Source organism: Pelophylax lessonae (genome assembly GCF_965119305.1).
Source record: "Pelophylax lessonae genome assembly, chromosome: 13".
Lineage (NCBI taxonomy): Eukaryota > Metazoa > Chordata > Amphibia > Anura > Ranidae > Pelophylax > Pelophylax lessonae.
This window is the reverse complement of record NC_138780.1, coordinates 206,378,841-206,393,213: the sequence shown is the minus strand read 5'-3', so window position 1 is coordinate 206,393,213 and position 14,373 is coordinate 206,378,841. Positions and strand designations below refer to the sequence as shown.

The following is a 14,373-nucleotide window of genomic DNA, read 5'->3' as shown; positions in this document are numbered from 1 at the left end:
TGACATCAGATGACGGCATTTGATTTAAAATATAAATGATATATTACAGTCATTATCTGCCAGAAGACTAAAGAGGGCGTGCCAGCCTCATGGTTTACCCAAAACACCACCAAAAATATGGAAGAAGAAAGTTCAGGGATGAGGAACATAAAAAGAACGTCACATTTTAATAACCACTTTACCACCGGAGGATTTTGCTGTCTTACGTCCAGGCCACTTTTTGCGATTCGGCACTGCTCGAATTTAACTGACAATTGCGCGGTCGTGCGACGCTGTACCCAAACTAAATTTACGTCCTTTTTTTCCCCACAAACAGAGCTTTCTTTTGGTGGTATTTGATCACCTCTGCGATTTTTACTTTTTGTGCTATAAACAAAAAAAGAGCATTTATTTTGAAAAAATAACAATATTTTTCACATTTTTTTATATGAAATTCCCCCCCCCCCCCCCAAAAAAAATGTAAAAATCAAAATTTTTTAAAATTTTTGGCCAATTTGTTTTCTGCTACCTATATTTGGTAAAAAAAAATCACAATAAGCGTATTTTGATTGGTTTGCACAAAAGTTATTGCGTTTACTAACAAAGGGAAAGATTTCTGTCATTTTTGGTGTTTTTTTTTTTAACGAGTAATGGCGGCGATCTGCGATTTTTTTTTTTGCGGGACTGCGACATTGCGGCGGACAGATCGGACCCTTGACTGACATTTTTGATACTTTTGGGGGTACCAGTGACATTACTGCAGTAATCAGTGCTATATATATGCACTATTACTGTAAAAATGACACTGGCAGGGAAGGGGTTAATTTTATTGGAGAGGGAGGGGTTAATGTATGCCTGGTGCTTACTAACGTGTGGGGGGGGGAGGGGACTGAGTGAGACAGGGACAGATCGCTGGTTGAGCTATGCTGAACACTGCAATCTGTCACTCCTTGTCACTGAGGAGATCCGCCCTCTCTGTTTACACAAGCAGGCGGATCTCCAAACTAGATTCCCCGACGATCGGGGAAGAGCGGCGGCGATCGCCACCGCTCCTCCCCTGGCCCGACTCCCGCTGTGACTGAATACAGCGGGAGCGCGCCTCCGGTGGCGCGCGAGCGCCGCCTGCAGGGGGAGGAGTCCAGCGACGTAGGTCTACGTCGCTGGACGATAACTAACCGCTTTGCCGCAGTAGAGCTCGAGTGAGCGGTCGGAAAGTGGTTAAAACAATGCAGTGAATCCGGAAAGTATTCACATCGCTTCACTTTCTCCACATTTTATGTTACAGCCTTATTCCAACATGGAATAAATTCATTATTTTCCTCAGAATTCTACAAACAATCCCCCATAATGACAACGTGAAAGAAGTTTGTTTGAAATCTTTTGCAAGTTTATTAAAAATAAAAAAGGAAAAAATCCCATGTACATAAGTATTCACACCCTTTGCCATGACACTCAGAATTGAGCTCAGGTGCCTCCTGTTTCCACTGATCATCCTTGAGATGTTTCTACAACTTGATTGGAGTCCACCTGTGGTAAATTCAGTTGATTGGACATGATTTGGAAAGGCACACACCTGTCTATATAAGGTCGCACAGGTAACAGTGCGTGTCAGAGCACAAACCAAGCCATGAAGTCCAAGGAATTGTCTGTAGACCTCGGAGACAGGATTGTATGGAGGCATAGATCGGGGGAAGGGTACAGAAACATTTCTGCAGCATTGAAGGTCCCAATGAGCACAGTGGCCTCCATCATCTGTAAATGGAAGAAGTTTGGAACCACCAGGACTCTTCCTAGAGCGGGCCGCCCGGCCAAACTGAGCGATCGGGGGAGGGGGGCCTTAGTCAGGGAGGTGACCAAGAACCTGATGGTCACTCTGACAGAGCTCCAGCGTTTCTCTGTGGAGAGAGGAGAACCTTCCAGAAGAACAACCATCTCTGCAGCACTCCACCAATCAGGCCTGTATGGGTGTGGCCAGACGGAAGCCACTCCTCAGTAAAAGTCACATGACAGCCCGCCTGGAGTTTGCCAAAAGGCACCTGAAGACTCTCAGACCATGAGAAACAAAACTCTCTGCTCTGATGAAACAAAGATTGAACTCTTTGGCCTGAATGGCAAGCGTCATGTGTGGAGGAAACCAGGCACCGCTCATCACCTGGCCAATACCATCCCTACAGTGAAGCATGGTGGTGGCAGCGTCATGCTGTGGGGATGTTTTTCAGCGGCAGGAACTGGGAGACTAGTCAGGATGGAGGGAAAGATGAATGCAGCAATGTACAGAAACATCCTTGATGAAAACCTGCTCCAGAGCGCTCTAGACCTCAGACTGGGGTGAAGGTTCATCTTCCAACAGGACAACGACCCTAAGCACACAGCCAAGATAACAAAGGAGCGACTACGGGACAACTCTGTGAATATCCTTGAGTGGCCCAGCCAGAGCCCAGACTTCAACCCGATTGAACATCTCTGGAGAGATCTGAAAATGGCTGTGCACCGACCCTCCCCCATTCAACCTGATGGAGCTTGAGAGGTCCTGCAAAGAAGAATGAGAGAAACTGCCCAAAAATAGGAGTGCCAAGCTTGTAGCATCATACTCAGAAATACTGGAGGCTGGAATTGGTGCCAAAGGAGCTTCAACAAAATATTGAGCAAAGGGTGTGAATACTTATGTACATGAGATTTTTTTCCTTTTTTTATTTTTAATAAACTTGCAAAGATTTCAAACAAACTTCTTTCACGTTGTCATTATGGGGGATTGTTTGTAGATTTTTGAGGAAAATAATGAATTTAATCCATGTTGGAATAAGGCTGTAACATAACAAAATGTGGAAAAAGTGAAGCGCTGTGAATACTTTCCAGATGCGCTGTATTTTTGAGTGTCTCTCTTTAAAACATGACAGTAATGGTCATAAAAACACAAGATAAACATTGCTGGTATTATCCTAAATAGTCGTCTCTGCCAGGGGCACCCAACCCGCGGCCCAAGACAGTTCAGCATGTGGCCCTGGCATGTCGTGCAAGTATAGAAGCCACGGCGGCCAGCAGGGACAAGCTGGGCACAGGCGCATACAGTAATTTGCATATAGTGTGTTTGGACCACCCCTGCTTGAGGAGGGCAGCAAAGCTTAGTGAATATCTGAGACCTGGAACTTTATTTGTTGACCTGAGACATCTGATGCCAGGAATCAGTGGCAGGAATGGCCAGATCAGCGTGGCTACGCTGAGGAACTGAGACTGGGCTGTATAAGGGTCCTTTCACACGGGGCGGACCGTTTTTTGCTCCGCTCCGGCACTTTTTTTTTTTTTTTTTTACGGACATGGATGACACTTGTGTCATCAGGTCCGTATGTCCGTTTATCATCCTATCCGTTTGCAGATGATAAATAGAGATAATGTATGTCAATGGGATTGCGGATGTCAGCAGATGACACCGCTGACATATGTTTTTGACAGGCAGAAAGGGGTACTATTAGAGGAGAAACAAAATACCCTCCCAGCAGCCAGCACCAGGTGGAGACTGATTACTGGGATCTGCTGGCTGACGGGCAGAAAGAGGTACTATTAGAGGAGGAACAAAATACCCTCCCAGCAGCCAGCACCAGGTGGAGACTGATTACTGGGATCTGCTGGCTGACGGGCAGAAAGAGGTACTATTAGAGGAGGAACAAAATACCCTCCCAGCAGCCAGCACCAGGTGGAGACTGATTACTGGGATCTGCTGGCTGACGGGCAGAAAGAGGTACTATTAGAGGAGGAACAAAATACCCTCCCAGCAGCCAGCACCAGGTGGAGACTGATTACTGGGATTTGCTGGCTGACATGCAGAAAGAGGTACTATTAGAGGGAGGAACAAAATAACCTTCCAGCAGCCAGCGCCAGGTGGAGACTGATTACTGGGATCTGCTGGCTGAAAGGCAGAAAGAGGTACTATTAGAGGGAGGAACAAAATAACCTCCCAGAAGCCAGCGCTAGGTGGAGACTGATTACTGGGATCTGCTGGCTGCTGGGAGACATCTGCTGGTGGACACTAGAACTACAACCCTCAGCCCAGGGAACCAGAGTGCCACCAACAGGTGATCCAGGTCCTGACACCTGAAGTAGAGAACATCTACCCCTTAATATTGGCACCACACTTGAGCGCAGAAGACGATCTATTGTTTTTCCTAATCCAGCGCCATTATATAACCTTAGGTAAAAACCAAACGACCTGGTGAGAATTGTACCACTGCAAAATATGGAATGGAATACTTGATGCGATTTAGTTGCGGGAAATTGTGTGTAAGGGACAGAATTGTGGACAGACCCTTCCCGCTTGCTGGAGTTTTTGTTGGATCACCCTGTTTCAAATAACTTCCCCTTCTTGTAATGATTTTCTTTAAATTTGATTTGCATTCCTTCTGCAGCATGCTGATTCCTGGGAACGTGGCTGGGGTGGCCAAACAATTCCTCCGCTGTGTATTCCACCAATTGGCACCCAATGGCATCTTCACCCAACTCTTCCAGAGCAATATCAAAGGTAACCCACCTGGATCCTGAGTCTTGTGAGTTAATGACCCTCCCCCCCCCCCCCCCCGCGCTGGGAATGAACTCCCAAATCTTCTTCTGTATTACAGACGGGAGCTTCTTGCGTACGTTAGCGGTCGCGCTGATGGATTTCAATGAACTGAGCTCCTTTGCTGCCCTCAGCCAACTGCTGGAGGTGAGTCACCACTAAAAGCGTAAGCGATAGAGAAGACCTCTATCTATGCTACATCCCAAAATGCATAGAAACAAAGTATGCAGAACCCCTGTTCTGCCAAAGGTGGACTTTACTGGCATAAGCCAAACACACGTGTAGCATAAAATATCAAAAATGTAATTTAATATACATAGTAGAAAACACATATGTTGGTATAACATCAACAGAAAGACATAAACATAATAACATTGCACAAAAACATAATAAAATCACATTGAGAACAGTAAAACATAGGATGAGGTCCTAGTACACTCCCATAGTCCTAGTTCCTAGTCCTATAGATCCTAGTTACTCCCATATACAGGGTGAAATATCCCACACAATGTGGGGGTGCATGTAATCTACCAGGACACCTCAACTGGTCACAGGTCAACGCGTTTCGCTATAGAGCATAACTTCCTCAAGACCACTTATCGGAGGAAATCCTATTGGCAGCATCGTGTAAATCCGTGGCTAGTTATATTAGTGTTTCCTGGCAATTGGATGAGGACACGTGATGAGGTCTGACTATCTGGCCTAGGTGGCTTTTCTTTTGGGGTTTGGACCCATGGCCTTTATATGGATTGGATCTATGCCTTTTTAACTCTTATGTAAATGTTGGGTCGGGCGCCATTCCATAGAGCTGCGGTTGGTTAGCCAATGCATGGTGGAAGACACAGGTCTGCATTCTCACCCATCAACATACATAGATAATCTCTTTATGACAGATGGACGTAAATGTATTTTATTGGGATTTTATGTGATAGACCGACACAAAGTGGCCATAATTGTGAAGTGGAAGGAAAATGATAAATGATACAAATAAATCTGTGAAAAGTGTGGCTGCATTTGTATTCACCCCCCGGAGTCAATACTTTGTAGAACCGCCTTTCCCTGCAATTACAGCTGCAAGTCTTTTTGGGGATGTCTCTACCAGCTTTGCACATCTAGAGAGGACATTTCTCCCCATTCTTCTTTGCAGAATATCTCAAGCTCTGTCAGATTGGATGGAGAGCGTCTGTACAGCAATTTTCAAGTCTTGCCACAGATTCTCAATGTGATTTAGGTCTGGACTGTGACTGGGCCATTCTAACCCATGAATATGCTTTGATGTAAACCATTCCATTGTAGCTCTGGCTGGATGTTTCGGGTCGTTGTCCTGCTGGAAGGTGAACCTCCGTCCCAGTCTCAAGTCTTTTCTTTTAAGATTGCCCTGTATTTGGCTCCACCCATCAACTCTGACCAGCTTCCCTGTTCCTGCTGAAGAAAAGCATCCCCACACCATGATGCTGCCACCACCATGTTTCACAGTGGGGATGGTGTGTTCAGGGTGATGTGCAGTGTTGGTTTTCCCTCACACATAGTGTTTTGCTTTTAGGCCAAAAATTTAATGTTGGTCTCCTCTGAGCAGAGCTCCTTCTTCCACATGTTTGCTGTGTCCCCCACATGGCTCCTCCCAATCTGCAAACAGGACTTCTTATGGCTTTCTTCCACCAATGGCTTTCTTCTTCTCACTCTTCCATAAAGGGCAGATTTGTGGAGCGCACAACTAATAGTTGTCCTGTGGACAGATTCTCCCACCTGAGCTGTGGATCTCTGCAGCTCCTCCAGAGTTCCCATGGGCCTCTTGGCTGCTTCTCTGATGAATGCTGTCCTTGCCCGGCCGTTCAGTTTAGGTGGACAGCCATGTCTTGGTAGGGGCCCGGCCGGTCAGTTTAGGTGGACGGCCATGTCTTGGTAGGGGCCCGGCCGGTCAGTTTAGGTGGATGGCCATGTCTTGGTAGGGGCCCGGCCGGTCAGTTTAGGTGGACGGCCATGTCTTGGTAGGGGCCCGGCCGGTCAGTTTAGGTGGACGGCCATGTCTTGGTAGGGGCCCGGCCGGTCAGTTTAGGTGGACGGCCATGTCTTGGTAGGGTTGCAGTTGTGCCATACTCTTTCCATTTTCCCATGATGGATTGAACAGCGCTCCGTGAGATGCTCAAAGCTTGGGAGATTTTTTTTTTTTTATAACTTAAACCTGCTTTATAATTCTCCACAACTTTACCCCTGACCTGTCTGGTGTGTTCCTTGGCCTTCATGATGCTGTTTGTTCACTAAAGTTCTCTAACAAACCTCTGAGGGCTTCACAGAACAGCTGTATTTATACTGAGATTAAATGACACACAAGTGGACTCTATTTACTAATTAGGTGACTTCTGAAGGCAATTGGTTCCAGTAGATTTTAGTTAGGGGTATCAGAGTAAAGGGGGGGGTGAATACAAATGCATCCCCACACTTTTCACAGATTTATTTGTATAATTTTCCTTCCACTTCACAATTATGGCCACTTTGTGTCGGTCTATCACATAAAATCCCAATAAAATACATATACGTTTTTGGTTGTAACATGACAAAATGTGGAAAATTTCAAGGGGTATGAATACTTTTTCAAGGGACTGTAGTAGTTATACCACGTGGTCTGGTGGTTCTACCAGTAGCTATAGTCCAGTGATATGCAAAACTACAAGTCCCATGAGGCATAGCAAGACTCTGATAGTCACAAGCATGATGCCCAGAGGCAGAGGGATGATGGGACTTGTAGTTTTACAACAGCTGGAGGGCCACAGTTTGCATATCCCTGAGCTATACAATGACCTGGATAAATGAAAACAAAAGAACTCTCAGGCCCCTTTCACGCAAGTGGTACAGGAGTGGAAAAAATAGGCGGTTAATCCGTGGTTTTACCTCTCCCTGACTGCCTAATAAAAACCCCAGACGAAAGGGGGGTGGTACACTTGCCACACCAAATTTTAATGAGCTTGTTGGGTTAGACTGGCAGGATTGCCTATTACAGGAGCCGATCCCCTCTTTGGCTCTCCCTGCAGCAGCTGAAAGCCGGCTTCATCTCCTCTCTCTTCCACCAGCTTTCAGCTGTTGCAGAGGGGAACTAAAGGGGATCTGTTTTAGTAAATGCCCCCCTGCCGCACCAATTACCCCTCCTGTAGATACCTCCTTCCTCCTGCTATTGGATCCCCCTCCAGCAGCTCTGACGGCTTCTTCTCCTCCCCCTCCCACTGGCCTTTGCAGGGTATGGGGGATCGCTTCAAGATGGTCAAGTAGGCTGCATGGGGCCCTGTGATTTCTAACAGCAGCCCTGCCGGCTACACCAAGTAAGCCCCAGCTTTAGTAAATCAATTCATGAATTTACTTGTATCCTTTTTTTTTTTTTTCAGGGTTTGAACAACAAAAAGAACTTGCCTGCAGGGGGCGCCATGTTACGCTGCTTAGAAAACATTGCCACTTTTATGGAAGCCTTACCCATGGATTCCCCCAGCAATCTCTGGACAACTATTTGTAATCAGTTCCAGACTTTCTTCACCAAACTCCCTTCCGTCCTGCCACTAAAGGTAGGTGCTCCTCCCAGGTGGTAGGTACTCTTCCCAGGTGGCAACCTGCCATCATTAAAGGCAACCAGTGTAAGCCTCTATACATAAAACACAAAAAATCCTGCGCTAATAGTGAATAAACAAATGAGCAAAAATGAATAAATGTGAAGGCAACTGAGAACACTTGACCAATAGTAAGATCAACAATATAAAGCAAAAAATAGCGCAGCGCTATCTAGTATGGTATAACCTATAAATCAAGGTGAAGTATTAAATGATATAAATAACACAATGAACAAAAAAGTCCATAAAATGTGTACCAAAAGTTAATAGTGAGTGGTGATAAAAAGTCCCAGAGAGGTGATGATAGACCCGAAGACTTGGAATCCAAAGGTAAAGGCAAGGGTACACCCGTGGGATGTAAGTAGCAAAATGGCAGCTTACCAGAAGCTCAGGCCTCCAACTTAATGGAGTGGCCACATGCGCTAAAGCAATGATTCCAAATGGATCACCTCCTCCAGGGACCAGATATCCAGGTAAATTCCTCTATATCACATGAGGACTCCACACATGGTATCATAAAATATGGAAGGAAATAAGTAGCACATAGCGTAATTCCGTAAAGTTTGCACAAGATTTTATTTAGATTGCACTTACATGAGTAGCTTTGTATAGAGGCACATCGTAAAACATCCAAGGCCGATGCATAAGATCGCGGTGTCCCGCGTGTATGTGAGCCGGCGTCTAGGGGGCGTGACAGTTGTGCGTCCAGTACCGCCCGACCGGTTTCGTCATACGTGACGTCGTCCGGGGCATGGAAAAAGGGACCAAGAACCGTATAGACTTCAGGTGTCACTCCAAGCAGTTATCCTTCAATGCTTCGGTGACTCGCATTCATTTCGGGGGCAGGCATTGTGGGAGCCTGTCCCCTGGTCCATACACACATGAAAAGAGAGAGAATGGAACACTGCTCCTCAGAGGAACAGCCCAGGTGTAAGGAAAGTAAAAGTGGGTTTAGCCCAACTCCTTCCAGAGCACAACCTCTGATGCATTTTGCCCTGCCCACAGGACTTATTTATAAGGGCCTATGACTAAGCCCTGTGGGTGGGGCGAAACGCATTGGTGGGGTGCTCTGGGAAAAGTAGTGCGGAAGCCAGTTTCACTTTCCTTACATCTGGGCTGTTCCTATAAAAAGCAGCAATCTATATTTTCTACTTAAGGAAAAGGGGCATTCTTTTGAGGACCATGAGGAGCACATTTTATACAGAGAGGACAACTGGTTCACAAGAGGGGTGAAAGAGGCCATCTACATCAAACTGGAATCATCAGCCCTTGAACAGTGGTGGAGGCCTTTAACACTGTCTATCTTCCACATATAATGTCATTTCTACACCTCTACCTCTGCAATTTGACAACAATTTACATCTTCAGCTTTGTGAATAGAAGGATTAACACCCACACAGACTTCCTGACACCCAGGATGGGATGATACAGCAGAGAGGTTCTACAACTTTCACATCTCCCATTCTGTTCTTAGACAATCAGCATCTGCCTTGACATATTGTTCCCTGTGTGGACTTACATTTTAAGGATGTTCCTGACACTCATTGGAGCTGAAGAAGTGAAAGAAGTCACTTGGAGGAGCTACAAAACATCTTCAAAAGTACATAGTAAATCCAATTGAATGAGACCAACTACTACTAGATCTACCATGACCTGGATCCATGAGACCAACTACTACTAGCTCTACCATGACCTGGATCCATGAGACCAACTACTACTAGCTCTACCATGACCTGGATCATTGAGACCAACTAGTACTAGATCTACCATGACCTGGATCCATGCAGATTTTAACATGGGCAACTACTACTAGATCTACCATGACCTGGATCCATGAGACCAACTACTACTAGATCTACCCTGACCTTGATGCATCAGACCAACTACTACTAGATCTGCCTTGACCTGGATCCATGAGACCAACTACTACTACTAGATTTACCATGACCTGAATCCATGAGACCAACTACTACTAGATCTGCTATTGACCTGGATCCATGAGACCAACTACTACTAGATCTACCATGACCTGGATCCATGCAGATTTTAACATGGGCAACTATTACTAGATCTACCCTGACCTGGATCCATGAGACCAACTACTGCTAGATATACCATACCCCGGATCCATGAGACAAACTACTACTAGATCTACCATGACCTGGATCCATGAGACCAACTACTACTAGATATACCATGAACTGGATCCATGAGACCAACTAGTACTAGATCTACCATGACCTGGATCCATGAGACCAACTACTACTAGATCCACCATGACCTGGATCCATGAGACCAACTACAACTGGATATACCATGACCTGGATCCATGAGACCAACTACTACTAGATCCACCATGACCTGGATCCATGAGACCAACTACTACTAGATCCACCATGACCTGGATCCATGAGACCAACTACTACTAGATCCACCATGACCTGGGTCCATGAGACCAACTACTACTAGATCCACCATGACCTGGATCCATGAGACCAACTAGTACTAGATCTACCATGACCTGGATCCATGAGACCAACTACTACTAGATCCACCATGACCTGGATCCATGAGACCAACTACAACTGGATATACCATGACCTGGATCCATGAGACCAACTACTACTAGATCCACCATGACCTGGATCCATGAGACCAACTACTACTAGATCCACCATGACCTGGATCCATGAGACCAACTACTACTAGATCCACCATGACCTGGGTCCATGAGACCAACTACTACTAGATCCACCATGACCTGGATCCATGAGACCAACTACTACTAGATCCACCATGACCTGGGTCCATGAGGCCAATTACTGCTAGATATACCATGACCTGGATCCATGAGACCAACTACTACTAGATTATTATTATTATACAGGATTTATATAGCGCCAACAGTTTGCGCAGCGCTTTACAATGTGAAGGAAGACAATACAGTTAAAATACAGTTCAAAACAGGAGGAACTAGAGGGCCCTGCTCGTTAGAGATCCACCATGACCTGGATCCATTAAACTAACTACTACTAGATACACCATGACCTGGATCCATGAGACCAACTACTACTAGATCTGCCATGACCTGGATCAATGAGAACTTTCCCAGACACAGAACCTTCCTTTACCACTTTCTTTAACAGGGTGACAACACTGTTTCTTTCAGTGAAATTACACATCAGTGTTGTCACCCTGTGGGTAGGGTAGTCTTAGATAGACATATAGTTTTAAATAACCACTTGCCTCCCGTAGTCGTTTTTTTTTTTTTGGTCAAGTTAAAATCTGCATTTTTTGCTAAAAGTTACTGTAAACTGTACTGTATATATTTTCTGAAAGCAGAGACTCTGGAGAATAAAATGGTGGTAGTGTTCAATTTTTTTTAAAGTGCAGTTATGTATCAAACGCATTTCGTCATGACAAAAATGCTCTAAAGTAAAAATGCAAACGAACCCAATATTATACCCAATTTTTTGGTAAAATATAACAGATGGGGTTGCAACTAGTAAATTCCCAACATGTGAAGTTGTAAAACTGTGCACACCTGTGGAACCACTCAGGTACCCCCCCAAAAAAAAAAATCAACTGTGGTATCCAAAATTCTCCTTAAGCGACATTTTAAAAGCCTTTACAGGTCATTACCTTTTGAGATTCCCCATAAGAGTGATCAGGGGCCTCTAGAGCCACACAATCACTTTCATTGGAAAGCCCTCCACCGGCTCTTAAAGCCGGTACCAGGCCCACAGTTGTATGTCTGTGTGCAAGTTGTTGTACAGTATCTCACAAAAGTAAGTACACCCCTCACATTTTTGTAAATATTTTATTATATCTTTTCATGTGACAACACTGAAGAAATTAGACTTTGCTACAATGTAAAGTAGTGAGTGTACAGCTTGTATAACAGTGTAAATTTACTGTCCCCTCAAAATTACTCAACACACAGCCATTAATGTCTAAACCGCTGGCAACAAAAGTCAGTACACCCCTAAGTGATAATGTCCAAATTGGGCCCAAAGTGTCAATATTTTGTGTGGCCGACATTATTTTCCAGCACTGCCTTAACCCTCTTGGGCATGGAGTTCACCAGAGCTTCACAGGTTGTCACTGGAGTCCTCTTCCCCTCCTCCATGATGACATCACGGAACTGGTGGATCTTAGAGAACTTGCGCTCCTCCACCTTCCATTTGAGAATGCCCCACAGATGCTCAATAGGGTTTAGGTCTGGAGACATGCTTGGCCAGTCCATCACCTTTACCCTCAGCTTCTTTAGCAAGGCAGTGGTCATCTTGGAGGTGTTTGGGGTCGTTATGTTGGAATACTGCCCTGCGACCCAGTCTCTGAAGGGAGGGGATCATGCTCTGCTTCAGTATGTCACAGTACATGTTGGCATTCATGGTTCCCTCAATGATCTGTAGCTCCCCAGTGCCAGCAGCACTCATGCAGCCCCAGACCATGACACTCCCACCACCATGCTTGACTGTAGGAAAGACACACTTGTCTTTGTACTCCTCACCTGGTTGCCGCCACACACGCCTGACACCATCTGAACCAAATAAGTTTATCTTGGTCTCATCAGAGCACAGGACAATGGTTCCAGTAATCCATGTCCTTAGTCTGCTTGTCTTCAGCAAACTGTTTGCGGGCTTTCTTGTGCATCATCTTTAGAAGAGGCTTTCTTCTGGGACGGCAGCCATGCAGACCAATTTGATGCAGTGTGCGGCGTATGGTCTGAGCACTGACAGGCTGATCCCCCACCCCTTCAACCTCTGCAGCAATGCTGGCAGCACTCATACATCTATTTCCCAAAGACAACCTCTGGATACGACGCTGAGCACGCGCACTCAACTTCTTTGGTCAACCACGGCGAGGTCTGTTCTGAGTGGAAACTGTCCTGGTAAACCGCTGTATGGTCTTGGCCACCATGCTGCAGCTCAGTTTCAGGGTCTTGGCAATCTTCTTATAGCCTAGGCCATCTTTATGTAGAGCAACAATTCTTTTTTTCAGATCCTCAGAGAGTTCTTTGCCATGAGGTGCCATGTTGAACCTCCAGTGACCAGTATGAGAGAGTGAGAGCGATAACACCAAATTTAACACACCTGCTCTTTTTGGAAGAATGGGGAATCAGGAATCTTTCACTAAATGTAGCCGTAGATATATATATATGTGAACCTAGAAATGTAGATAGAGGTAATACTTTATATAAATCGCAGTAGTTATAGTGATGCTTTAGGAAAACCTATTTTCTAGTGAATGTTTTTGTTAGAGGTTTCTATACCCCCCTCCCCCCTCTCCTTAATGAAAGGGGAGTTTGTGTGTTTCTTATTCCTACAGACTTTAAAAAACCTTGAGAGATAACGAAGCAGGATGCTACATTCCAAAGACAAATTTCGAGAACCAGCTCTGACTGGAGAGATTTCAGCTAAAGGATGAGGACAGTTGGTTAACCTTTACTTTACTAGAAGAAGAAGTGGACATTGATTGGATGAAATATGCTATTACACCTTGGATCAGCCCAAAACACACCTATGCTTCATACATATTCATCACTATAAAAAGTTCATGTTCTATTGTCTTTGTAGATTTGAGACACGAGGCATAGACAGACTGCTTGTCTGAACTCTGTACTTATCTCCATGCGCATTATAAATAAAAGGAATCACCCTTGTTTTCCAAATTGCCGGAATTCAGTATTGAGTTTCTTATTTAAGGTTCACAGCTCCCCATTCACACCTGAGACCTTTATAACACTAACGAGTCACATGACACCGGGGAGGGAAAATGGCTAATTGGGCCCAATTTGGACATTGTCACTTAGGGGTGTACTCACTTTTGTTGCCAGCGGTTTAGACATTAATGGCTGTGTGTTGAGTTATTTTGAGGGGACAGCAAATTTACACTGTTATACAAGCTGTACACTCACTACTTTACATTGTAGCAAAGTGTCATTTCTTCAGTGTTGTCACATGAAAAGATAGAATAATGGGAGGGGTGTACTTACTTTTGTGGGATACTGTCCCGTGTCTGTGTGTAAGTTGTATATCAGTGTTTGTTGGGATGATCCAGTAACAGAGGAATGGTTTGTCTCTGCAGTGCTCCTTAGATTCCAGTCTGCGGATAATGATTTGCCTGCTGAAGATCCCGACAACCAACGCCACCAGGGTAAGTCAGCGGAGTGGTGGGGCCATCACCGGTATGAAGATGAGTATGGCAGGCAGATTAATAGATGAGAGCGATGCAGAAAGAATTGCTCCA

General features: G+C 45.2%; 1 protein-coding gene across 2 annotated transcripts in view; it reads left to right on the top strand.

Moving 5' to 3' along the window:
* The window catches only part of UNC79 (unc-79 homolog, NALCN channel complex subunit), a 136,476-nt gene that overhangs the window by 63,298 nt on the left and 58,805 nt on the right, over positions 1-14,373 (top strand). For both annotated transcript variants that reach the window (XM_082275357.1, XM_082275356.1), the window contains 4 exons: positions 4,380-4,492; positions 4,590-4,675; positions 7,906-8,079; positions 14,212-14,280. In XM_082275357.1, the coding sequence (XP_082131483.1) occupies positions 4,380-4,492; positions 4,590-4,675; positions 7,906-8,079; positions 14,212-14,280 (442 nt within the window). The remainder of the gene's footprint in view (positions 1-4,379; positions 4,493-4,589; positions 4,676-7,905; positions 8,080-14,211; positions 14,281-14,373) is intronic.